The 25,643-nt window shown below is 37.3% G+C and overlaps 1 protein-coding gene across 4 annotated transcripts in view; it reads right to left on the reverse strand.

Annotated features, from left to right (window-relative positions):
• Atp11b (ATPase phospholipid transporting 11B (putative)) overlaps positions 1-25,643 on the reverse strand; it is a 91,759-nt gene that overhangs the window by 35,645 nt on the left and 30,471 nt on the right. For all 4 annotated transcript variants that reach the window (XM_076573863.1, XM_076573864.1, XM_076573865.1 and 1 more), the window contains exons 8-19: positions 24,289-24,336; positions 21,608-21,672; positions 19,222-19,303; positions 14,969-15,119; positions 13,621-13,818; positions 10,291-10,533; positions 9,614-9,789; positions 9,199-9,267; positions 7,699-7,772; positions 7,521-7,624; positions 5,429-5,610; positions 3,528-3,731 (exon numbers count right to left, since the gene is read on the reverse strand). In XM_076573863.1, the coding sequence (XP_076429978.1) occupies positions 3,528-3,731; positions 5,429-5,610; positions 7,521-7,624; positions 7,699-7,772; positions 9,199-9,267; positions 9,614-9,789; positions 10,291-10,533; positions 13,621-13,818; positions 14,969-15,119; positions 19,222-19,303; positions 21,608-21,672; positions 24,289-24,336 (1,596 nt within the window). The remainder of the gene's footprint in view (positions 1-3,527; positions 3,732-5,428; positions 5,611-7,520; positions 7,625-7,698; positions 7,773-9,198; positions 9,268-9,613; positions 9,790-10,290; positions 10,534-13,620; positions 13,819-14,968; positions 15,120-19,221; positions 19,304-21,607; positions 21,673-24,288; positions 24,337-25,643) is intronic.

The following is a 25,643-nucleotide window of genomic DNA, read 5'->3' on the forward strand; positions in this document are numbered from 1 at the left end:
CTACAGCGAGGACTGATGCTGCCCGGTTTCCGCCCCGGCCACTCCCATCTCACACAGGGAACCAAGGGTAATAATAAAAGCAAATGGATGCCCCATCTCGTTCCTTTTGGACACTGGAGCTACCTACTCTGTCCTGAGAGAGTTTGGGGGGCCTACCTCTCTTTCTCATCTCCCTATTGTCGGGGTTGGGGGACAGCCTTACCTACCTCATCAGACACCACCATTTCATTGCATTTTCAGGGGCATCCCTCTCACACACACATTCTTAGTGGTGCCAAGCTGCCCTGTACCTTTAACAGGGAGGGATCTTCTAGCTAAGGTGGGAGCATCCATTTCTTTCACTCCCCACTTTCGCCTCATTGCAGACGCACCAGCAGCTCCCCTTCTCCTCCTAGCCACTCACTCTACGGACTCTTAACAGTTCTTTCCATTGCCAGCCTCTCCTCTCATGGAGGCATACCCGGTTTCTAACAAGCAGACTCAGACAGTTGCAGACCTTCTTCTCCAAGAAATTATTCCTCGGTTTGGGGTTCCTGCTTCTCTTCAGTCTGACAATGGTCCAGAGTTCACCTCTCAGATTTCTCAGACACTAGCTAAGGCTCTTAACATTCCTTGGCATTTTCATATCCCATACCGTCCCCAATCCTCAGGAAAGGTGGAGCGTACCAACTGGTCTTTAAAAACTATTTTTACTAAGATGTCACAGGAACTTCATCTCGACTGGGTAAGATTATTGCCTCTAGCTCTTCTCAGGCTCAGGGCTCTTCCTAAAAAGCCTCTTTCAATTTTCCCATTTGAACTAATGTATGGAAGGCCAGTTCTAACACCAGGTCTTTTATCCAACCCTCCAACTGTTCCAAATAGCCTGTTAACTACTCTTTTATGTCACCTAAGGTCTATCCTATGGAGCTATGCAGACTGTTCATTACCTCAGCCGTGTGACAATAATTGTCCACCTCCAATACACATTGGGGATCAGGTTCTTCTTTCCCCTCCGGGTCAGCGTCCTTCACCCCTTTCCCCTAAGTGTCAGGGACCCTTCAAGGTAATTCTTGTGACTCCTACAGCTGCTAAACTCGAGGGCTTTCCTCACTGGGTCCACCTGTCTCATCTAAAACCTTTTATCTCACCTCCATCCCAGAAAAATCTCTCTTCATATACAGTGAAACAAACAGGGCCTCTCACTCTCAAGCTCCAGAGGACATCAGGATCCACTGCCGTGTCACCAATTCCAGAGGAATAAGGTATCACCCCTTCCTTTCCCAACCAGGGCCACACAGAGCCGGAGGCAAAAAGGACCATCAAAAATATCCAGGCGGTAAGGAAAAATGTAATACAACAATCTATCATTGTTCAATACTCAACAACTGATCACCTGCATTTCCTAAATGCTAACCTAATAAGGGAAACAGGTGCCTTAAATAAACTACCTCTAATAAGGCTTATCTCAGATAAAAATTAAGCACAGTACTAAGGCCAGATCTACCTCAGATAAATGTCACATGTCTCCATGTGGGCAGGCCAGATCTACCTCAGACAAATGCCAACTCCAAAATAAAATAATAATGATTCCTTTTTCTCTAAGCCTTTTCTATGTCAACAGTATCTTGTCAAACAGAAGGTTCCCAGCCACAACACAGATGGACAGCTGCAGAACAAGGGGACGGCAGAACGTCATTCCAGGACCTCCCCACCATCATCCCAGGACTTCACAAGCTACCCTCCCATTCCCAAGAGCCAACCGATGCCCACTATTCAGCCGGAAGCAGTCTTTGAGAGAAATGTTGCCCCATACCCACTCAACCACAATTTTTTTTTCTTTTTTAAAAGGAAGAGTCAGGAATGATGGGTTCACAACAAGCCCCCACAGTTGGGCGTGTTTGCTCATGCCCGGCGGACCTGGATACTTCCGCCTAGCCAGTTCCAGGTCAAGATAGCCATTTCTGGGTCAAGGCATCTCGCGTGACCAGGATGTGACTTTGAATGGTTGCGTAAGAAAACAAAATGCCCAGTTAAAAAATAGAGAATAGAAATGAACAGAGAATTGTCAAAAGATAAAACATAAATGGTGGACAAATGTTTAAAAGAGTTCAAAATCCGTAAGTTATTAGGGAAATGAAAATTAAAACGGCTTTGTTCATTCATGTTAATTGTTACTCTATTCACAATAGCCAGAAAATAGAGACAGCCTAGATGTCCACCAACTGATGAATGCATAATGAAAGTGATATATTTATACAATTTCAGCTAATAAGAAAAATGAAATTCACCAGTAAATGGACGGAGCTGAAAATAAACCGTTCTGAGTGAGAAAGAAATGTTGCTTGTTTTCTCTCAGTTGTGGCTGTGGGGTTTGGATCTTTAGATGTGTGTGTTTCATTTGGAATACCCCAAAAGGCCAGGGAATTACTAAGAGTCCGTGGGGAGGAGCTTTTGTGGGAAAAGAAACAGAATGCACTAGTATAAGGAGTAAAAGGGAAAAATTGGGGTGGGGAGGGCAGAGTCAAAGAGGGAAACTAGAAGAGATAACACTAAAGACTTTTCAGGAAGGTCCTATGGAAACCTACTACCATAGAAGCTTCTTAAGATGTATCTGTACATATATGCTGTTACCCTATAATAGGGCAGCAACACCCCTTCTGGAAACCAGAGGCTAATAAATAACAAGTCTGGTCCCAGGAATGGATTACTTCTTCTGGATTTGTTGGCCAGTAGGTCCCAGCTTGATTTCTCCATGTTGTGTAACTCAAGTATGTGGTATCCACAGCAATGGAGACTTTACCTTTCCATCAAGTTCTGGAGGGTAATGAAGTGCATTGGCAATAGCCCATAATATTTGGAGATCTTTGGGACCTCACTAGTCAACAATTCCAGAAGTAATCCATTTTCTGTTTTGATCATTGACCTTCAGACTGACAATAGAAAATACTAAATGTCAGTGTGGTGTCATGTGTTACACTCAAAACCCTATCAAGTTGTAATCATGTGGCTCTTAAAATGCACCAAGCAGCAGTGTAAACAGATGCGAGAAGACCCTGTAAGGGTTCAGCTGCATATCGCTAACTCAGATGGTACAATGGTAATGACCACAGATACCACAGAAACAAGTGAATATGGCTATTAAACTCACAGACACTAAATTCCCAATTTCATGTCATTTTTGTAGCATGAAATAAGTCTTTGGATTGCTCCTCATCTATCAACATATTAAAAACAGGACTAGAGAGATGGCTCAGCTAGTAAGAGCATTGGCTGCTCTTCTAGAAGGCCCAGCTTCAAGTTCCTGCACCCACAACTGCCTGTAACTCTAGATCCACGGTATCCAATGTTCTCTTCTACCCTCAGTGGGTACGAGATATGCAGATGGTAACACAGACATACATGCATGCAAAATAGATATACACATAAAATCAAAGTTGTAAACTGTTTTTTTAAATTACAAGTTAAATTAAAAAAAAAACCAACAAAAAAAACCTTTTAGCTATGGGCTGATCAAAGCAAGTAGTGGCAAGACATTGCTATCTTACCTCCTGGCAAGCTGCCTCAATTGTTCAGCACATCCACTGTCTGATTTCTGGTTGATAAGTTCAAGGATATTCATAGTTCTATGGAAGTGTCCACATGATAAACTCACACTAACGGCTGTTTCATGCTTATCTCCTGTAAGCACCCATACTTTGATACCAGCCATTCTCAATGCTTCAATAGTTTCTCGAACCTTATCCTGTAGTCTAACAATAAAAGAAAAAAATTGGTAGAGAAAAATACTCCTGTAGTATATGTTAAGTATAAGCTACACAATACACATAAAGTATACTCTTTATATGAATGTTACAGTGTATCAACATAACTGAAATTTTCTTTCATTATGCACGAAACAAGAATAAATTATAAGTGGCCATCTAGTTCAAAGAAACCAGTGAATTAAAATATACTTCATGTTCTATCATCAAAGTTGGTTTTTATGAACCCAACTAACCAGGTAGCCTTCACAAACCTATCTTACTGGGAAGTGGTATAAGGGAAGGGGGGTTGAACTGAGGCCTGGTACATGCTAGGCAAGAGATGTTCCACAGTTGGGTGGTGGTGGCACATGCCTTTAATCCCAGCACTTGGGAGACAGAGGCAGCGGGATTTCTGTGAGTTCGAGGCCAGCCTGGTCTACAGAGTGAGTTCCAGGACAGCCAAGGCTGTTACACAGCGAAACCCTATCTGGACTCCCACAAAAAAAGAAATGTGCCACTAGTAAGTCTAAAATTTCAAGTCTAGATCTCCCCTCACCCCACCCCAGTAACAGAAGTAGATAAGGAGAGATAAGTATACAGCACACATAGAAGTCTAGGCACGAGAGATCCTCAATTCAGGTATTCTGCTTTTGGATGAGGCTCCTATAGTTTTCCTTTTAAATTAAACATCAGACTGTAGGAAATACAAGACTACGTATGTTTAAGAAATCTAATGAAAACAAACAAAAAGTAAATGAAAATCCACACTTAAAATATGCATACCTCTGTAGATATAGTGAACAGAAGAAAACAACAGGCTTAATTTATAAAGATCAATTTGACTCACAAAATTCAATTTAATTCAAGAGCTAAAATTGACATAGAAGATAGGTTATAAAAAGTAAAACAAGTTGCAAGGAATTTACATGCTAACAGAAAAAGAAAAATCTTTAAACAAATAATTTAACATAGCATCAAAAAACAACAATAAACAGAATGTTCATAAAGAAGAGTATTTTCAATCATGTTGTTGTCAGAAAAGATATTGTTGGATGAGGGTTGTTATGAGTACATTTTATTCACAAATGCCATGGCAGGGAAGAAGAATCATCCACACAGAAGGCAAGGCCTTGCCAAGGAACAAAGGCATAAACACAACAATTTCAGCTATAGGTATCCAGGAGTATAGCCATCAGTGAGGCATTACTGAAGCATGAAGCAGAGTGGGTACTAGTGGAAGGTGAGGATAGAGAGAGTCTGATGATGGTATGACACACGGACTAAAGAACAGCAACATGGAAGAATAATACAAACAAGTGTGTCCTTTATCTATTCAAATACCCAATGATAGAATAAAATAGTATTATTCTGAGTAGAAAAAAGTAAAGCTTTAGTTTTCTATTTTGTTACAGAATGTTAACAGTATTTAATATATTAGAAGCACTTGACTAAAACGTTCTTTTAAAAAAAAGATAATGCCAGCCGGGCGGTGGTGGCGCACGCCTTTAATCCCAGCACTCGGGAGGCAGAGCCAGGTGGATCTCTGTGAGTTCGAGGCCAGCCTGGGCTACCAAGTGAGTTCCAGGAAAGGCGCAAAGCTACACAGAGAAACCCTGTCTCGAAAAACCAAAAAAAAAAAAAAAAAAAAAAAAAAAAAAAAAAAAAAAAAAAAAAAAAAGATAATGCCTACTTCTGATACTTGCCTGTCTTCCACTGCTGTTGCTCCTAGTAATATCAGGTCCTTCTCAATGTACTGGAAGACATCAGCCAATTTTTCTTCCCGTCGCTGCAAGGCAGTCCTGGCCTCAAATAGGCGCCTATTTATATCATCATACTCTTTAGCTGAAAACTGTCTATAAGCTATACATAGTGTCCGCAATCCTTTCTAAAGGAAAAGAAGAAAAAAGAAAAAGAAAAGATAGGCATATACCTCTAAGAGCCAGATTCACAATCTAACTTTAAATCGTCTTTTATCTTCACCTGTGAATTGGAACTACACAAACTTAGGAATCTATATTTGACTACTTGATTATATGGGCATTCAATTTTCTTAATCTCTGAAAATTAGCATATAAATCTAAGTACTCCTTACTATCTATTTTCCTTAGAAAAACTGAAAATAAATGTTCTAGCAATAGAACTTGAAAAGAGCAGATTTTAAAATACCATATGACCACATTTAACAAATTTGTAAATAGTGCCATTTCCTGATTTGTAAATAACACTCTCATAATTAACATTTAAGATGCCATCAGATATTAATATATGTACTAGTTAATTCATTCTGCAACAACTCTATGTGGATGCTGTTCTAGACAATAAAGCCTTTGCTTGTTAGAAATCATAGTAGGCAGATTATAGGCAACCACAAACCAGTAACAGAAGTAGGTAAGGAGAGATAAGTATGCAACACACACAGAAGTCTAGGCACGAGAGATCCTGAATTCAGGTTTTCTGCTTTTGGATGAGGCTTCTATAGTTTTCCTTTTAAATTAGAGTCCCATTACATAAAATTAACTCCCTCAAACAGTGCCATGCAGTGTTTTTTAGCATACTTACAAAATTGTACCATCACCACCACTATCAGAATATTTCACCTCCAATAGATTCCTTATCTATTAGTAGACACTCCCTTCTCTTCCCTTCATCTAGCACCTTTGGCACCCACTCACTTGTTTTCTATGAGTCTGCCTATCCTGGACCTTTTATATAATGTGTAGTCTCTCTTGACTGGCTTCTCTCAGCAATCTTATTAATGTTCATCCATGTTGTAGCATATATCAGGTATCAGTATTTCATTTCTTTTAATGACTAAGCAATATCCATTACATAGCTGTATCATATTTTATCCACTCATCAGTTGGGCATCTAGGCTTTTCCAAGTTTGGACTATAAGCATCCACTTATTAGATCATATGTGGTCATATCTTTTCCCTTCTCTTTGGTGTACACCACTTAGGTATATATAGCTAGGTCAGGTTATAACTTCATTTTTATCTTTTGAAAAATTGCCAAACCATTTAAAGGCTGTGTGATTTATACAATGTGTACAATCTCTAGTTTCTCCACATCCCTGGAATAACTCCATATTCTTTTACTAAGTCCCTTTCTGTCACTGAGCCACACCCTCCCTTTTTTTTTCTTTAAAAGTCAGAGTCTAATTATGTTGTCGCAGTTGCTTTTGAATTTCTGGACTCAAGCTTTTGTTTTGTTTCTGCTTTTGCACCACTGGCCCAGGATAAACTGGGGCAGGATATACTGGGGCAAGGGGAAGGGACGGAGAAGGAGAGGCAAGGATGGGAAAGAGGCAAAGAGAAAGAATAGAGACAGGAGATGAAACCCAAGGATTTGTGCCTCACTCTAGGCCCCAAACACTCATGTTTGCTATGGGCACAGTTTGAGTGGCACACACAACCAGAAGTCCCTAGCAAAACAGGTTTTAGAAGAGAATTACATGTTATCAGATTAAAAATCAGCTTTTACAACAAGAATAAAGAGCCAACATTTAATGCAAAAGAACTAAGAGCTACAGAATTTTCAGAACTTGGATAATCTATTAAAAAGAAAAAACCTCAACTGTTTCACAAATATATTTTTGAAGGTTTTTTTTTTTTTTCGAGACAGGGTTTCTCTGTGTAGTTTTGCGCCTTTCCTGGGACTCACTTGGTAGTCCAGGCTGGCCTCAAACTCACAGAGATCCACCTGGCTCTGCCTCCCGAGTGCTGGGATTAAAGGCGTGCGCCACCACCGCCCGGCTATTTTTTTCACTTTTAAATAATAGTTATCTGTACTTACCAAAGCAAATTCATCTACATGAATTCTGGTTTTTGCTATTTCTCCACCTATACATTTAGGGAGAATTGAAGATTCTGCTCCTTTAGCAAATAAAAGCTTCTCACCTAAAAGGAAAAATAACTAGTTATCAAGCTCTATATTAAGTAAGTAAATATTCATAAAAGCTTAGATTGGTTACCTGAAGGTGCCTGAACAATTACACTCATTCTTCTACGATCTGAATCAAATTCCAGAATATGAAGCAATTTGTACCTAAAAATTAAGAAAAAGAATCCTTAATTTTTAGAGTAATAATGTGAATATCTAGAAAGAATAAAGGATAAAATACAAGTGTAAAGTAAGATACTAGAACTGCAATATTATGAGGATAGGCTCTAAATTATCAATAATATTACTAGACACAAGGGAGATGGCATTAAGTCCTCAACAACTAATAAATACTTTACAGACCTTGGGTCATTTAATTCCCACAGAAGCCAAGATAAAGACTAATAAAGAGATTAATATCCAATAAGCTGGTAAGCAGTAAAGAAGGACAGGAACCCAGCTCTGCCCAGCTGACTGATTCTCCATCATTTTCTGTCCTAACACATCTTTGAATTCAACCTTTAAGCAGTCAGCAATGATTCTGAACTTGGGGCAGGTGTGAGGATGGAGGATCAGGGAGCAAATGCCTCTTTAGAGAACTGAGAGGAAACTTAGGAGGATAACTGAAGAGGGGCTTGAAAAATTTTCCAGGAGAGAATTCAATAAGGATATGTAAGCAAGGAATGCTCGTAAGTTGACCACAGGTGCCCTCATGAAGGTAGCTGCAGAACAGGCCTTACGTCTTTAGGATGGGAACGCATAGCAGGGATTAAGGTTCACAGCCACGGCCATGGACTAACTTGTACAGCAGGAAGAGGTTAAGTAGACTGGAGTTCCTAAATGCTTGAGCATAAATTCATAGACAAAACGAGGGAACCTGTGCCGAGGTGCAGCTTTATGGCATAGCACTTGCCTAATATTCCTGTGACACTACTTTTGATCACTAGTATTTCAAAAACAAAAGATTACACAAAGAAGTTTTCTTCATCCAATAACCTATGGAATTTCAACCTCAAGTGTTTAATATAAATTTATAAGGAAACTCAGTAAACAGTAAACTAAAACACAGCATACTGTTGTAATTGTGATGAGATATATATTGACATCACTCTAGAGAAAAGGTTAGCAAGTGTTTTACGTAGAGAATCAGATAGTATTTTAGACATTACAGGCCATATACATACATACACACACATACATACATACATATGTATGTATGCTGTATATTAGGACTTATTCTTGTATGCAAGGCAAGTGTTTTACTATTAAACTATATCCCCAGCCTTTCTTTAAAATTTTGAGATAGGGTCTTACTAAGTTTCCTGGGCTAGCCTCACTCTATGGCCTAGGTAGGTCTTTAACTTGTGACCATCTGGCTATAGCCTCCATACTACCACAGCTATTTTATCCTTTCTCCTTCTCTCCCTTACTGTCTTTCTCTTTCTTAAACAACTCTAAATGCAATCTAGCATAGCTTGTAGGCTATACAAAAATAGACTGGAGGACAGAACTGGCCTATAGGCCATAATTTGCTGATTCCTATCCTATATTTATACTTATTGTGGACTATAACATATTTGGAAGAATTTACCTTTCGAGTCTTCCAAGTACTTTAACCTCCATAGTTTCTTCAGAAATGCCTATAAATATAATACCAGCTCTAGGAATAAGAGGAACAAAGAAATAACAATATTTAAAGGAAGATATTTCATATTTCACACTATACCTTTATAACTTGGTTTGAATGAAGGTACATTAATTAAAAGTTCAAGGTGTATTTACAGTACTGCCTTTGAATAATATGATACTATTCTTAAGAATTTGACAGGTCAGACTACATCCAAAACAATGCAAAGTATTTTCACAACTTTTATCACACAAAATTTATACAAGATCATTTAAAAAAATTAAATTTACATTTGAGAATTTTACATGACAGCTCTCTAATATTCTAACATTTATTTCAAGAGTATCCTCTGAGGATCAGAAGAATCAGGCTCAACCACCTTGCCGCAGCTTCCACTAGAGCCTTTTCATCTGGTGAAGATGCATAGTACTCGAGCTGCGCAGGTGCTAGGTTGGACTGCCAGGGACCATCACCGATGCCATCAGTTTGCACATTGCTGATCTGTACAGTGTGGCAAAGACTGACTGCTTTAAAGAAGAGGTCATGTTCTTTGATCTGTAGAAACATAATATTAATGATCTAAGCACTTTCCCAACACTATATAGGACATAAACCAGACCTAAGACCCTGAGAGCTAAAACAAAAGTGCTAATGACCTGGGCTGCCTGAGTGAAAACTGCAAATTTGAGATTTCAATCTCATACTGCTTTAGGAACCTTTGGTATAAGTGCATCTCTTTAGAAAGCCTAAACAAACCGCAAACTAGGGAGACTATGTACTTGGAAAGAAGGAATAAAATACTTATTTTTTTCTCTTTTTCACTTCGAGGCAGTAACAGCATTTACTAACTACCAAGCTAAAGCACTGAAGAAGCTGAATAATGACAAGCTAAACTGTGCTGTAACTACAGTCCCAGAATAGTATTTCATGGTGCTAAATCAAGACATCGATTTCAAATGCAGACTTCTTGTTTCACTGATAAAAACTTCCCAAGTGCATCTATTGAAGAAAATTAATTCATAGGAACCCGTAATCACTAATTGGAAAACTGCTTACTAGTTCAGTTTCACTTTCAGGACTGGTTTTAAAGGAAGAACTGGCTGCGACATGTGCTGAGTTGTTGAGATGGGATAAACCACCAAGGTAAGACAAGCTTCCTTCTGTGGAGTCTGGTGTTGGTCCTTCAGGTACAAGTCTACCATTGATTTCTTGGTATTTCATGCCATTAATTGAACATTCTCGAAACTGCATCTCATTTTCTGTCAGTGTTCCAGTTTTATCTGTAAACACATATTCCACCTAGTGAAACAGAGAACAAAAGAAACCTTTGTGGTCATGGGTCAGTGTTGAACAATAAAAACTTTCTCCTGTTTTCTAGTCTATTAACATCAATATACTAAAGCTGAGATTCTTACAATCTAAGAAGCTATTATTGATGTAAAGAAAATAAAACAAATTAAAATATTTAAACATTGCCGGGCGGTGGTGGCGCACGCCTTTAATCCCAGCACTCGGGAGGCAGAGCCAGGCGGATCTCTGTGAGTTCGAGGCCAGCCTGGGCTACCAAGTGAGCTCCAGGAAAGGCACAAAGCTACGCAGAGAAACCCTGTCTCGAAAAAACAAAAACAAAAAAACAAAAAAACAAAAAAAAATTTAAACATTACATATATATCTTTTGAGACACCTTGATTTGCAGAGGTGAGTAAGAATAAGGTATAAGAATTTCTTGTCTATCTCTTGGACAAGTACATTTAAAATAATATGGTTATTATTTTAAATACCTTATTAAGGGTAGAAGGGATGCTTACTAATCTAGAAAGTGAACAGGGGCCAAGAGAAACAGTATAAAAACAGGGAAAGGAACAAAATAATGTGTTAGAGATGAGAAGGAGTCTGTAAAGGACAGGAAGTTAAAACTGATGACAGGAAACAAATACAGTGAAAATGATAACTGTTAAAAATAACATGTTTTAAAAGGTATGTAAGACAAATTATTTTATAACTCTTGGAGGCTGATCCAAGGAAATGAACTCTGAAAGGAAAGGATACACCAGTGAAGTCTTGACAGTGAACTTATGGTGAGGATCTGATGTACTACTGTAATGATGCTAGAGAAGACTTTTGAAAAGAGAGGCAGTGGGGCTCCAGAGAACAATTGCTGCTCCAACAAGAATATCACCCTGAGTAACAGTAATCCCAGCACTGAGGCAGGCAGGGAAGCCGATGGAGCTTGCTGACTGCCAACCAGCTGAAAAATTCAAGCTCCAGGTTCATGGGAAAGCCTTGTCTCAAAAGGAACAAAGTGGAGAGTGATGGGGAGGACCCTCTCTGGCCTCCATTCATACACACAGAAATGTACTCCCTCACATCTCTCTCTCTCTCTGACAGAGAGAGAGAGAGAGAGAGAGAGAGAGAGAGACAGACAGACAGCTCTCTCTCTCTCTCTGACACACACACACACACACAGAGAGAGAGAGAGAGAGAGAGAGAGAGAGAGAGAGACAGACAGACAGACAGACAGACACACACACACAGAGACACACAGACACACACATATAAACACATACACATGTATACAAGAATAAAAATAAAACTAAAAAAGTAGAAAAGGAGGCAGCTATTACAAGAACACAAAAGCAAAATTACAGACCAGTATTTCTCATGAATATGTATGCACATACATGTATACTAAGTCCAGAAACATATGAAAAGGATTATATATCACAAGTATATGAGACATCTAAGGAATCCAAAATAGCCTAATGTGTACAAATTATCAGACTTATATGTATCCTTTATTCTATTAATAAAATGACCATCTCAACAGATACAGAAAAATCACTTGATAAAAATCCAATACTCTTTATGATTAAAAATACTTAACATACTATGATAAAAAGCTTCTTCAAAACTTTGTAATATACTGAGTGATTTCTTCCTATAAGCAGAGATATAAGACAAGGTTGTCTGTTCTTATATTTTATTCAACACTGTACTGAAATTTCTAGTCAGGATAAAGAAGAAAGTTATCCTGATTGGGGAAAAAAAGAGAGAAAGTTATCTCCATTTGCATATCAAATGACCTTGCAAAAACATCATCCAAGGGAATTCACTTAAAAAATTTATTAGCACTAATAAATAAGTTCAATGAGATTCCAGAATAAAAGATCAATGTACAAAATCAAAGAACTAAAGTGGGAAAATTAAGATCCATAGTCTTGGTAACGACATACTTGAGACACAGGAAGTCTACTGTGTAAAATAATTTATTGCACAGGGCCCAATATCAGTCTACGTATGTAGTCTTTGCTACTGGGAAGGCTGAGACAGGAAAATCATTTGAGGTCAGGTTTTTTTTGTTTTTTGTTTTTTGTTTTTTGTTTTTTTGTTGAGACAAGGTCTCACTATGTAACTCTGGCTGTCCTGGAACTCACTATGGAGACCAGGCCGGCCTAATGGAGATCTACCTGCCTCTATCTTCCAAGTGCTGGGCTTTATTAAAGGTATGTACCGGATGAGCTCAGAAGTTTAAGCATAGCTTGGGCAGCAAGAAGTGGGGCCCCATCTCAAAAAGAAAACAAAAAAAAAGCCAAACCCAAATTACACATGGGGGTAGGGCAGGCAGATCCTAGATTAACTGACATATCTGAATACACAGAGATGGTAAATAAATTCATGAAGACTTGTTTGAGCTAAGCAAGCAAAGAAATAGCAATTAACACCAGGGGAGATAAAATGAATAAAGAAAATATAGTTTATAGTATTACAAAGAACAAATTAGGAAGTAAGAGTTTGAAAACAGTATTATGAGTCATAATGTAAATAAATATTTATTAGATGTCAAATTATAACAACATCAGAGTAGGCAAAGTAGGCAAGTTTTTGGGTATGTGTACAAAATGATAAAGTGATAGTTACCCCCCCCCCCTTTAAAGATTTACTTTACTTTTTTTTAAATGATGTGTATGCATGAGTGTCTAGTTGTGGGTAATGCACACAACTGCAGGTACTTGTAGAGGCCAAAGGCATTAGATCTTATGGAGATGGAGTTAGAAGTAATTTTGAATTTGAATTCACACCCAATGTGAATGCTAGGAACTGAAGTCCCCTGAAAGTATGTGCTCTTGATCTCTGAGTCATCTCTCTAGCCCCAGTAATTGATCTATCCCATAATTGATAATGTCTAAAAATTTTAAATCGTGATAAAATATCATATGGAAATATACTGGTAAATAATGGAAGAAAGACACTAAGACAAAGTGGGAGTAGAATTTAGCTGAAGGAAAGTAAAAGGTGTTTTGGTATCAGCTTTATAATATTTTCTATTATATCAGTCTCTTTACATGTAATTCTCTGATAAAAAGAAAATTTCAGGATCATCTTTACCTGTCCAAGCTCTTCATTCAGGTCAGAAGTATTGACTTGAGCTTTCTGATCTGACTCTTCATGATACAGATCAAGATCCCAGCCAATAAAAAATGATCCAAGAAATTTCTGCATTTCAACTGTCACATATAGAGAAATTGGAATGATGAAATTGTAGAGTACCAAAAAAGCAAGGAAGTCAGAAATAAATCTCAAAATCTAGAAAAAAAAAGAGAAATGATTATTTGATGATAACATACATAAGAATTATCAGAAGGTTCTTGTCTAAGTCAACTATCGACTGTATTCTGAGGTAAACTAATAGCACGAATAGAAATTCATTGATTAAATTTTTTTTTTTTTTTTTTTTTTTTTTTTGGTTTTTCGAGACAGGGTTTCTCTGTGTAGCTTTGCGCCTTTTCCTGGAACTCACTTGGTAGCCCAGGCTGGCCTCGAACTCACAGAGATCCGCCTGCCTCTGCCTCCCGAGTGCTGGGATTAAAGGCGTGCGCCACCACCGCCCGGCAGATTAAATTGTTTTAATATTGCATTTCCATTTACTTAGATTACTGGTTAAAGTAAAAGTTAAATTCCAATAGCTCAATTTGTTATTTGTCCGAAATTATCTGGCATGATTTAAACACCAAATTACAACCATACTCTGTCCAGTGTTCTAGCCATCCTATGACGACTGTTCAAAGATCATGGGTGACTAAGACATGAGTGTAATCTAGACATATTGAAACACAATTTTAGGGAGAATTTTTAAGAAATAGAAACTGAAGAACACAGATTACATGGACAGACTGCAACAATAGCATAGCAAAGCTGCCTTTCAATATGCACTCTGTGGAATATAAATGATACTGGAACACGGTCCTATACTGATCTGCTTTGTTGTCTCCTGGGATTAAGATGGTTTCTAATATGTACATTTTAATTTAAATGGAAAGTTAGAGAATGATTATTTGCCAAAATTGTAGGTTAAATCTCTTGATACATCAAGGCTGTTAAGACTTCTTGAATTATTCAGACATGAATGAAAATAAATGTATTCTTTAATTCATTTATAAGGTACAAAATACATGAATTTTAAAGCACTTAATTTGTAATACTGAAGTGGAATGCACATGTATTGACATATAAATTTTTGTGATCTAATTATTCAAACCATGCTACTAGGATCACACAAAAAAGTTTAGTCCCTAAACCAGGGAAAGTACACCACTGCTAACATGTTGAGTGCTCTTCTGCAAAGATATCTTGTCAATACCAATGTTGTGATGAGGTCACCATGGTCCTTCCCTTCAAAGCATCAACTGTCCCCAAAGAGTTTCCTTAAAGTTGAATTATGAATAACACACAATACCTTACTACTATTTCTTTGATGTTCTGTTTTTTGGTTATACCAAGGTTCATCCCATTTTTCTTCAGCTTGCCAGGTATATTTCAAGATAGTACTGATGATGGCCTCAGAAATAAGGATTATTAAATAAATTATTAAAAATGTGTTCATTGATCTAAAGCAAGAAAAAGAATATAAACATATCAATATATTCTGTTCATTTGCTTTGAAATTAATACTTTCAAATATTTCAAAAAGATTTTATTATAGCTGTTTTAAAGGACAGTCTATTTTTTTGTAATGACCATTAAATAAAGCATAATTACCAGCAACCCATTTGAAAGCCTAGGAATCATAAGAGCACAGCAAGACATATCCAAAAGTTCAATGGTGGCACTTCTATCTTGGGGTTTGCCAGCAACCATATAATTGGACTTAAGGCCTGCTCAGTAGGAGGGAATTCATACAGTACAATTCAGTACTGTATACATTGCCATCTGTAGCTAATGAGTCATGAACCCTAGAGAAGAACCTACTACTATCATTTTTCAAAACCAGTATAATGTCCAGCTTCATTCTGAATACCTTTCCTTCTATGCACAGAGAAGGTAGTTCTCACCTTTCATCAAAGAAGCTTCTCTTTGCAGCAGATGGAGACCACAATAGAAATCTACAACTGGTCAAAACCAAGCTTTATCCTAACTATGTAAATATTTGCTCTTCCACTCTCCTAAGACACAAAGTCTAGTGCGATCACATTACTATGTGTGAATTCATGGGAAGTAAGGGCACAATTAGGGTCACTTTTTCTACTTGATGTTCATGTATTAGGCATAGTACTTGGTATTATTTGGTACTTCAATTACAGGGCTGCTCACATTTTAAAATATCAAAGTATTTGGTTCAAAAGAATAAAACAAATAACCCATGATCATATAACTGACTCCAAAATCTCAATAAATAAACTTCAAACATACAAATAAAGTGAACACAATAATGAATCTTCATGTGCACCACATAGTGTCAACAACTGTCAATATGCTACCATTCTTATTCCATTCATCCTTTCTTCCATCCCTATTACCCATTTAATTTTTGTTGTTTTGATTTTGTGATTCTTTTATTTGCAATTTCATGAATACCTCTTTAAAGAACATCTTTAAAAGAGTGATGATAGGGATCAAACCTGGAGGCTTACACTATGCAGCATACTCTACCACTGAGCTACACCCCCAATTCAATGGTGGCATCTTATGCAGCTATGGTACAGTATCAGAACCAGGAATGTTACAGGGAATTAGACTGGATTAAGCTTCACATTTACAAAATCTGATCTTACTGGTATGAAATTAATCCCACATACAGATTAACTACCATTATGAAGAACTATCCCATTATCACTTTTAAAAATGTATTTATCTAGGGACCAGAGTAGTATAGCACATGCCTTTAACCCCAGCACTTGGAAGGCACAGGCAGGTGGATTTCTGTGAGTTCAAGACCAGCCTGGTCTGCATAGTGAGTTCCAGGTCATCCAGGGCTACACAGAGAGACTCTGCCTCAAAAAAATAAAATTTAAAATTATTTTACTTTATATGTATGAGTGTTTTGCACATATATTATGTATGTACATGTATGCCTGGTGCCTGTGGAGGTCAGAAGAGGGTGTCAGATCCCCTGGAACTGGACTTATAGATGGTTGTGAGCACCATGTGGGTGCAGGAACCAAACCTAAGTCCTCTGAAAGATCAACAAGGGTTTTTTTTTTGTTTTTTTTTTTTTTTTTCCCCCAAGATGGGGTTTCTCTGTGTATCTTTGCGCCTTTCCTGGAACTCACTTGGTAGCCCAGGCTAGCCTCGAACTCACGGAGATCCACCTAGCTCTGCCTCCCGAGTGTGGGGATTAAAGGCGTGCGCCACCACCACCTGGCTCAACAAGTGTTCTTAACCACTGAGCCCACTCTCCAGCTCCTATCACTCTTTATCACTCATTCCATACTGAATCTCTGTCCGCTGGCAGCAATAATCTGTCCCCAACCTATACAGTTTTATAATTTTGAAAATGTTCTACAACTCAAAACATACAGTATGTAATCTTTGAACTTGCTTTATCACCAAGGATAGCAATTCTGCAGCCTGTTCTGGGTGATGCAAGTAATATAAACCCTTTTTCTTGCTGAATAGTGCTCTATGACATAGCTGTACCAGATTTCCTGATCAACTGTTACCCATGTATGGACAAGGGCCAGTGTCCCAGATTCTTGCTGTTATAACTAAAGCTGCTAAGGAAAGAAACTGCCAAATTATCTTCCAAATGGGAATATCATCATCTGGTATTCTTAACAATAATGTATGAGATCTGGTTCCTCCGCCTCCTCCTAGCACTTATTATTACTACTCTTTTAGTCTTGTTCCTTAAACAGTGAGTTAACCTCACTGCAGTTGTGATATGATATTCTCTAGCAGACAATGATGTTGACTGAACATCTCTGTCTACTCACCTGCCACCTACAACTCCTTTGATGAAATGTGCTTTTGACCACATCTAACTGAATCTTTGTGTTACTGTTTGGTTTAAGTTTGCGGTTTGCAAACGTTTTCCCCCAGTCTGTAACTTGTCTCAATACTTTCAAGAGGGTTTGAGAAATGATACTGAAGTAATGAGTATATAGATTATGAAGACCTATGCTTTGACTCATACATAGTTCTAACAACTAATCTGAAACTAGGTGAACTTCGTCTATCAGAAGTAGACAATTTTTAATTTAGATGAAGTTCAACTCATTAATTTTTTCATTTAGGAGCTATGTTTTTTTGTCCATCAATTATTTGCTTAAGTCCAGATCATGAAGATTTCTATGACTTCTAAAAGTCTTTATAACCCTTTTTCATATTTATTCAATCATCATCATTATTGTTGGATACTGGAGACTGAGCCCATGGCCTGGTGCATGCCCTCTTATTGACAAAACCTCTCCACTCCCTCGCCTTTATTAAAAAGATCTCCCTGGGTATTATAAATAATGGGTTGTGGAGTCTAGCTTTTCATGTTCCTCAGAAGAGCGTTAATTTTTGTTCTAGTGGGCACTTAACTTTAAGCACCTAATGTCACTCACTGCAATTGGTCAAAGTAAAATTCTCCTTTTCTCAGCATCCTCTGGGTTCTATTGCTTGTTTCTTGCCAACTTGTACCTATACAGTTTTTCAGTCATATAAGAAAATTTGGGCAGCTTTTATGTACAGGTTTGAAAGTCCAGTTGATTATTTCCTATGCTGTCTTACATATTTCCCCCTAACTTTCTAGGCTCTCTTCTAGTTTTCAACCTTCTTCTCTGACACTTCAACCCAGTAGAGAAATAAAAGGCTTTCCCATCTTATTTCTTCTACTTCGCCCCTCCTTCCCCCAGATTGTCTTCAGGACTGGATTCACGGCCAATTCTGACCGGCTTGTGGTCACTTTCGATTGCCAGTAACTCATGGTAGCCTCAAACTCATGACCTTCCTGTCTTTGCCTTCCAAGTATTAGGATTACTGGAGTGCCCTCATCACACATGGCCCAACATTACTTGTGTACTTGGGTATGTGTGCCTGTATGTAGTTTTGCATGCCTATGTAGACAGATACATGTTAGGTAGAAGCTTAGGGTTGCTATATTGTTTTGCACGTTAGATTTTGAGACAGGGTTTCACAATAAACCCAGAGTTCACTATGTCTGCTAGAATGGCTGCCTGGCAAGCCCCTGGGATCTTCCTTTCTCCACTCAGCAGGTTACAGGTACATGCCACCACAACCAGCTTTCTAGGTGGGTGATAAGGATCAGAACTCAGGTCCTAATGCTTGTACAGAAAGTATTTTACTCCGCGCTATTGCCTCATATTCTACACTATATTTGGTCATATTTTAGCACTTACTAACAGTCAACACCATGAAAAATTCTAAGTATATACAAAATCATAAGACATCATCCTTATCTAATATCATTTTGTATATGTAATATGAAGTACCTTTTTAAAGGATTTGTTTATTTTCTATTTTATGTGCATGTGTGTAACTGAACTGTGTGTATACCTAATGCCCATGGGGATCCCTTGAAATGGAATTACAAATGGTTGTGAGCCTCCATGTGGGTGCTGGGAACCAAACCCGGGTCCTCTGCAAGAGTTAATAGTGCTCTTAACCACTGAGTCATCTCTCTAGCTCCTGAAATATCTATTTTTATATATGTTATACATATATAAGTAAGATGCACATATAATTATGTGAAAAGAGTTTTCTTACTTTTCTACTGCAGATCGTTTCTGTGACTTGCTCTTGTAATTTAACGCCATCTTAGTTTCCATTCCAGTGTACACAGCCACACCTATAAAATAAAACTGCTACTTTAAATGTACTCACTAGCACAAGAGTTTTACGGAAAAAGCACTGTCTGAGAGTTTGTATAACTTGGCTTTTTCTTGAGTCTTTTCACAGCTTTTACAGACCTGCTAAACCTAAAATTTTGTCAATCTAGACATTGAACCTGCATGGAGTCTTGTTTCTCAGTTACAAAAGATGTTTGGATGGAAGATATTAAGAGTTGAGACTAATGGAAGAATGGGGTAGGAATAATGGACGACCATTGCATATGGCACTAATGGTGTTAATAACAGTAAAAACAGGAAAAAAAAAATAACAAAGTTCTGGAAACGATGGATTAGGCTAAAGACCCAGAATGCCAGAATCTAGAGTCTATATGTCATTCCTGAAGTACTGAAGAATAATGTTAATGTCCTTCAGAGTAAATGAAGCAATCACAAAGAAATTCTATGTGAGATCCTGAGATGAGAGAGAAAATGGTCATAGTAGTGGGACTAAAACCGTGGAATGAAACTAATTAGGAAAGACCAAACTTCAAAATTCCCTCAAATTCCTAAATAGTAAGATTAAAGAAACAACATAGAACAGGCCAATTGTGCCTTTTTAGTAAGTATTTGCCTAGAATTTTAAAATAAAAATCATTCTTTAAATTCAGGGGTCATAATTAAAATAAAAAATGGCACTAATACCATGCAATTGGAAAGAAAAAGCAGAATGAAACAATAGAGAAGAGGATGCTGAGGCAAACAGTAGGCCCAGCTAAAAGCATTCAAATACACAAATGCTTCTAAAAGTGCATAATTTCAACCCCTACTTTAAAGTCACAAGAACAAAAAGCATTACCCCTGGAAAGTCATATAAGATTCAATGTCCCATGAGAAAATCTAAAACCCCTGGAGGTTTAGTCTGGTTTCTGATGTTAGAACATTGTTATAATTTTTAAAAAATGGTGGCAAAATACACGTAACATACAACTTACCACCTACCCATTTAACACGCATAGTTCAGTGGTGATAACACATTCATATGGTGATATTTTATTTGTACTGAAATGTGAATTTATTTGTATGTTAATAAATAAAGTTGCCTGGGGGTCAGAGCTAATAGCAAGCCATAGCAGAAGCTGGGTGGTGGTGGTGCATGCCTTTAATTCCAGTACTTGGGAGGCAGAGCTAGGCAGATCTCTGTGTGTTCAAGGATACAGCCAGCATGGAGACACACACCTTTAATCTCAATACCAACCACAGAAGACCTGGAGGTCTGTATAGATGGGCAATGATGAGGAGGTCATGTGGTTGGGTTTACAACCAATGAGAAGGCAGAATAGAAAGTCAATAAAAAGGACAAACACACAGGATGTAGGTCTTTTGCGGAGGAAGACAACAGCAGCAGTGAAGGGTAAGGTTTTTAGCTCTTAGCTATTGCTCTGACCTCTTGGGCTTTCATCTTTGCATTGGCTCTGTGTTTCTTATTTAATAAGATGGTTACATCTACACATGCACCACAATTTTGTTAAGGCATCTTTTTTATCTAACTAGAGAATACTTTAATCACTTTAAAAAAAATACTGGACCCATTAAATATGTATCCTGCTTTCTTTCTATCCTCTAACCCCTGGAAATCACTTAGTGCTTCATCACTATGGATATACCCATGTGAAGTATTTCAAATGAAAGGGAGAATATAATCTGTAGCCCTTTCTGCCTGGTTTCTACAAGGCAAGGACACTATTACTCTTCCTTTTGAAAATTAAAGTGTATGTCCCCAATAGTACTGGTTCCACATTCAGAGCTCAGTAAGAATTTGTTGAATACATAAAATATGTAAATGAATGAGTTCAGAGCTGTTAATTCAACTGAAGGATAATTGTAACAGAAGTGAAAAGTGTGGACTACCACCATGATACTGAAAGCATTGACTTGAACCCATGTTACTTGAAGTATACTAGAATCATTTTCTTAATAATCAGCTTCACAAGTATCCACAAACACAGGAGGAAGAATCTAGCACTACTCAAAGAAGAGCGTAACAACAACAAAGTACGATATTAAAATGGACTTTAAAAGAAAATCACCATGTATTACATTGAATAAAGTAATATTATGCAATCAAAGAACCATGAAATGCTATGCTTTCAAAGCTACTTTACAGAGGTTGGGGATGCTGTCTAGTGCTATACAAAGTGCATGCCTGGTGTGTGTTAGACCTTGAGTTCAGTATCCAGCACCTCAGAAGTAAGAGCAAAGCTTCATATAAAGCACCAATACAAAACATACAAACAATTAAAAAAACTTAAGGATGTACAAACCAAAAATTTCTTTTGTATTTTTTAATCTGGCTCCACGAAGCAAGAGACTCTCTGGTCCCAGAGGTCTAAGGGAAAAAGAAACCCAAAAGGCACTAAATATATTAAATTTCCAATTAAATTAAAAGGCATCTTCAGTCAGAGGTACTTAACCTTAGTTACAACAGTTTTCATACAAAATAAAAATCCCAGCTACTATAATACTTCCTAGGCTAATAGTGTTAGTTACTTCAACAACCAACATTTGCTTTGGCATTTCAGTCATTTTAAGATTAATGGTAGGACTAAAGAGATAGCTCAGCAGTTAAGAGAGCTGGCTGTTTTTGCCAAGGACCTTGGTTTGATTCCCAGCACTGACAAGGCAGCTCACAACCATCTATTACTCCAGTTCCAAGGGCTCCCACATCCACTTCTGACCTTAGGTACTAGGCACTTATGTGGTGCTCAGATACACACTGGCAAAATAGTCATAGACAAAAAAGTAAAAAAAAAAAATTAATTAAAGCTTGTGACTTTAAAAGAAAATTATACATTTAAATAAAGTCACAAAGCCATCAATGTCAAAAAATTTAAACACAAAATAAAGTTAAAATTTAAGCAATGGTTTAAGAAAATTTAGCAGAAGACAAAATTTAAATTTTGTTAGCAAAATTAACCATCAGTTTAAGGAAGGAAAATACAGAATTGAAATGCAGTGCAAACATAAAATTATCATTAGATCTGCACAATATAAGTGCATGAGTTCTGCATAATTACAATTATGTTAGATTATAAAATGTAATGTATAAAATGTTAGTGTTTTATAGGCAAGCTCACAAAACACCAGCTGACTACTTGTACTGCACACTTCTCAGGTACAGACCTTCTTGCCATTTGAATTTCTCTTCATAAAGAAGATATAAAATGACAAGGAATAACTACAAAGGAATTTTTTTTAATGATAGCAAGATGATTAAGAGTTTGTCGTGGATAAGTTAAAAGGTCTTTATTTTGTTGAGAGTCCTTAAGCTTTTCTGAAACATACAACAACTATTTATTCAAATCAAACAAAACCTGAATCATTTATGAAAATATCAGCAAACCCAAATACTGTGGGGAAAAAAAATTCACTGAACCAGGAAGGCCAGGCATTTGGGACATGTTAACAATTCTGTTTACGACAGAGCCCTTTTTTGTGAGTACTCATATCTGCTATCCCAGAACTGGTGTGGTGGCTAACTACTCAGCAGCTACAAAATACCTGTTGGACTGAAAATATTTTCATCACTAAAAGAACCACATGCCATTCAATATTCCCTTCCTATTCTTTTCTACTCCCTAGCATGGTATTGGTTCTAACAATGAAAATAAATGACACCAGGACAGCTTCCAAATGAAGACAATTCAACAGTTAACTGCAGCTGCTTCAGTAAAGAACAGTTTCTTTCAGCCACACAGGAGTGGGTGTTCCAAAGTGCTACATTCCTTTACCAGACACAAACAATACTTTAGAACACAATTCAGACGGTGTATTCACAAAATTTTCACTATTTCCATACAGAAATAAAAATAAAACTTAGTCACAGTTATTCATCAGGGATCGTGTGTGTGTGTGTGTGTGTGTGTGTGTGTGTGTGTGTGTGTGTGTGTTATTTAAGTTTATTGAAGGTGCTTCTATGATAATGTTCATTAAAACATGAATCAGTGCTGATACTTGACATTTTGATGGCGTATCTTGAAGATCTAACTTTAAAATGCTCAACTCGCCAGGCGTTGGTGGCGCACGCCTTTAATCCCAGCACTCAGGCAGAGCCAGGTGGATCTCTGTGAGTTCGAGGCCAGCCTGGGCTACCAAGTGAGCTCCAGGAAAGGCGCAAAGCTACACAGAGAAACCCTGTCTCGAAAAACCAAAAAAAAATAAAAAATAAAAAATAAAAAATAAAAAATAAAATGCTCAACTCTTTCTGCTACTGACTTATTTCATGTAGCCAATACACAATGAATGTGTCCGTAGAAAAGAGTTGGCAAAGTCAGATTTTAACAGCTGATTCTAAGATTTTGATTTTAAATTAAGCCTTCAAGTCATAAGTAAAAATGTAATCTCATCCTATTAACAAATCTTTAAACTGACTCAAAGCCTTTTATTTAGATGCCAAATTACGTTGGAAAACAGATCAAAACAATCAATCAGCCAAAAAAACCAAACAGAAGAATGAGTACAACAGTTCAGAATTGGTCACTAAATAGTTTAGCTTGTACTCAGTAACTGTGAAATAAAGCCAACCATGGGGATTTACACTTGCTAAATGTCATGTAAAACATGCATCTTTTAAAAAACTTTTTTTGTAGTAGGAGGACTGAACCCTGGACTTCACACATGGTACACTTGCTGGACCACAAACCGAACCCCACCTCACTCGCCTTTGAGGGTTATGACTCAAGAAGCATCTGAATTAAATCAGCAGTGTTTCATTTAAAAGTTTCTACCAAGGACTAATAAAAAATACAAATATATAAACCTAAGTAATTACTTTTATGTCATTACATGGAGTGTTTCATCTTGATGTGTTGCTGCTAAAACCTACTAGCTGATGGCATGTTTTATGGTTCCCATGATATGCTGTTTACTTACTTAATCCCCTTTGACTCTTGGTCCCTCTACCAGTTTCTAATTACAACAATTAGATAATGCGATTTATTCTTACCTTACAATTTCTTCCATTTGTTGAGTTATTATCATTCGTCCCATAAATCTGTAGAAGAATGTATCATATCACAAAGTTAGATAACTTATTAAATCAATAGGTAGAATACATTTAGCACTATTAGCCAAATGAAATAAAATCCCTGTGTGTGCATGCTTGTGCAGATTTGTGTTCAGGAGTGCAGCAGATGTCCTCTGATACTCTAGCACTCTGTCTTATTTCTAAGGCAGGGTTCTTCTTGAGACCTGAAGCTTCCAGCTTTTTAAGCAGGCTACCAGCAACCTTCTATCCTGTCTCTGTTCCCCACAGTACTGGGTTTACAGGCACAAGAGGCCACATCAGGTTGTTGCTTGTACTAGGACACAAACTGAAGTCCTCACCACTGTGTTGCAAGCCATCACTGAGCCATCTCTCCAGCCCCTAATCAACCTTTTATGAAAATTTTGTTGTTATCGTTTTGGTGCTGGGGACAAAAGCTAGGTCTTACAGATGCTAGGAAAGCACAAACTAACTGAGCCACAGCTCCAGTACATCTTTTATATATACACAAATCATCTAGTATTAGTGCTACAAAGTATTTTTTTTAAAGTTAGACCTTAAATTTTAAAAATTGATTTTTATTGTCATCTCTATTCTAGTTATTATTGAAGTAACATGAAATCTCTTCAAATTGTCCATGTAAATGTCACATGTCACTATTATTATTAATCTGCTTATAAATTACTACATAAAAATGCATAGATGACTTAGCCAATAACAAATGTTTATATATTTTACCACAATTTACTAAATAAAGTTCCATGTGACCTACAGATCACTGAAACTAGAACAAATATTTATTTTATTTATTCAACAAATACTCAACGAGCAATTACTATGTAGTGGAGGTAAAGTAGCAAGCTCGAGCCTGTAGTAAAATCCTTAGCTTCTTTAACTTTATAATGTTTGGTGGCTAAAATCTAGGGTGAATGACCTCTTCTCATAATGGATTCCACAGTGTAGATTTTCAGCTCCAGTTTCCACAACTGAAAATAGCATAAGTATACAGTTGATTAAAGAGAACAGCTACCTTACAGTCAAAAGCAAATTCTGGACAAAGCTTCAAGTTAATCATTAGGTAAAGAGATTTCTAAAAAAAAAAATAATTTATTATTTTTGTGTTATATATATGAGTGTTTTGCCTGCACGTATGTCTACATACCACATGCATGCATGCCTGATGCCCATGGAGTAGATAAATTTCAGCATTCCCTTCCAAATGTCCCCTATTGCCCTTCCCATTCCAGGCCCAAATCTTTTATCTGATGAAGAATTTGAATTCATATTTCTTTCTGATTTCTCATTTTTACTTCCAT

Source organism: Peromyscus maniculatus, chromosome 6 (assembly GCF_049852395.1).
Source record: "Peromyscus maniculatus bairdii isolate BWxNUB_F1_BW_parent chromosome 6, HU_Pman_BW_mat_3.1, whole genome shotgun sequence".
In the NCBI taxonomy this organism is placed as follows: domain Eukaryota; kingdom Metazoa; phylum Chordata; class Mammalia; order Rodentia; family Cricetidae; genus Peromyscus; species Peromyscus maniculatus.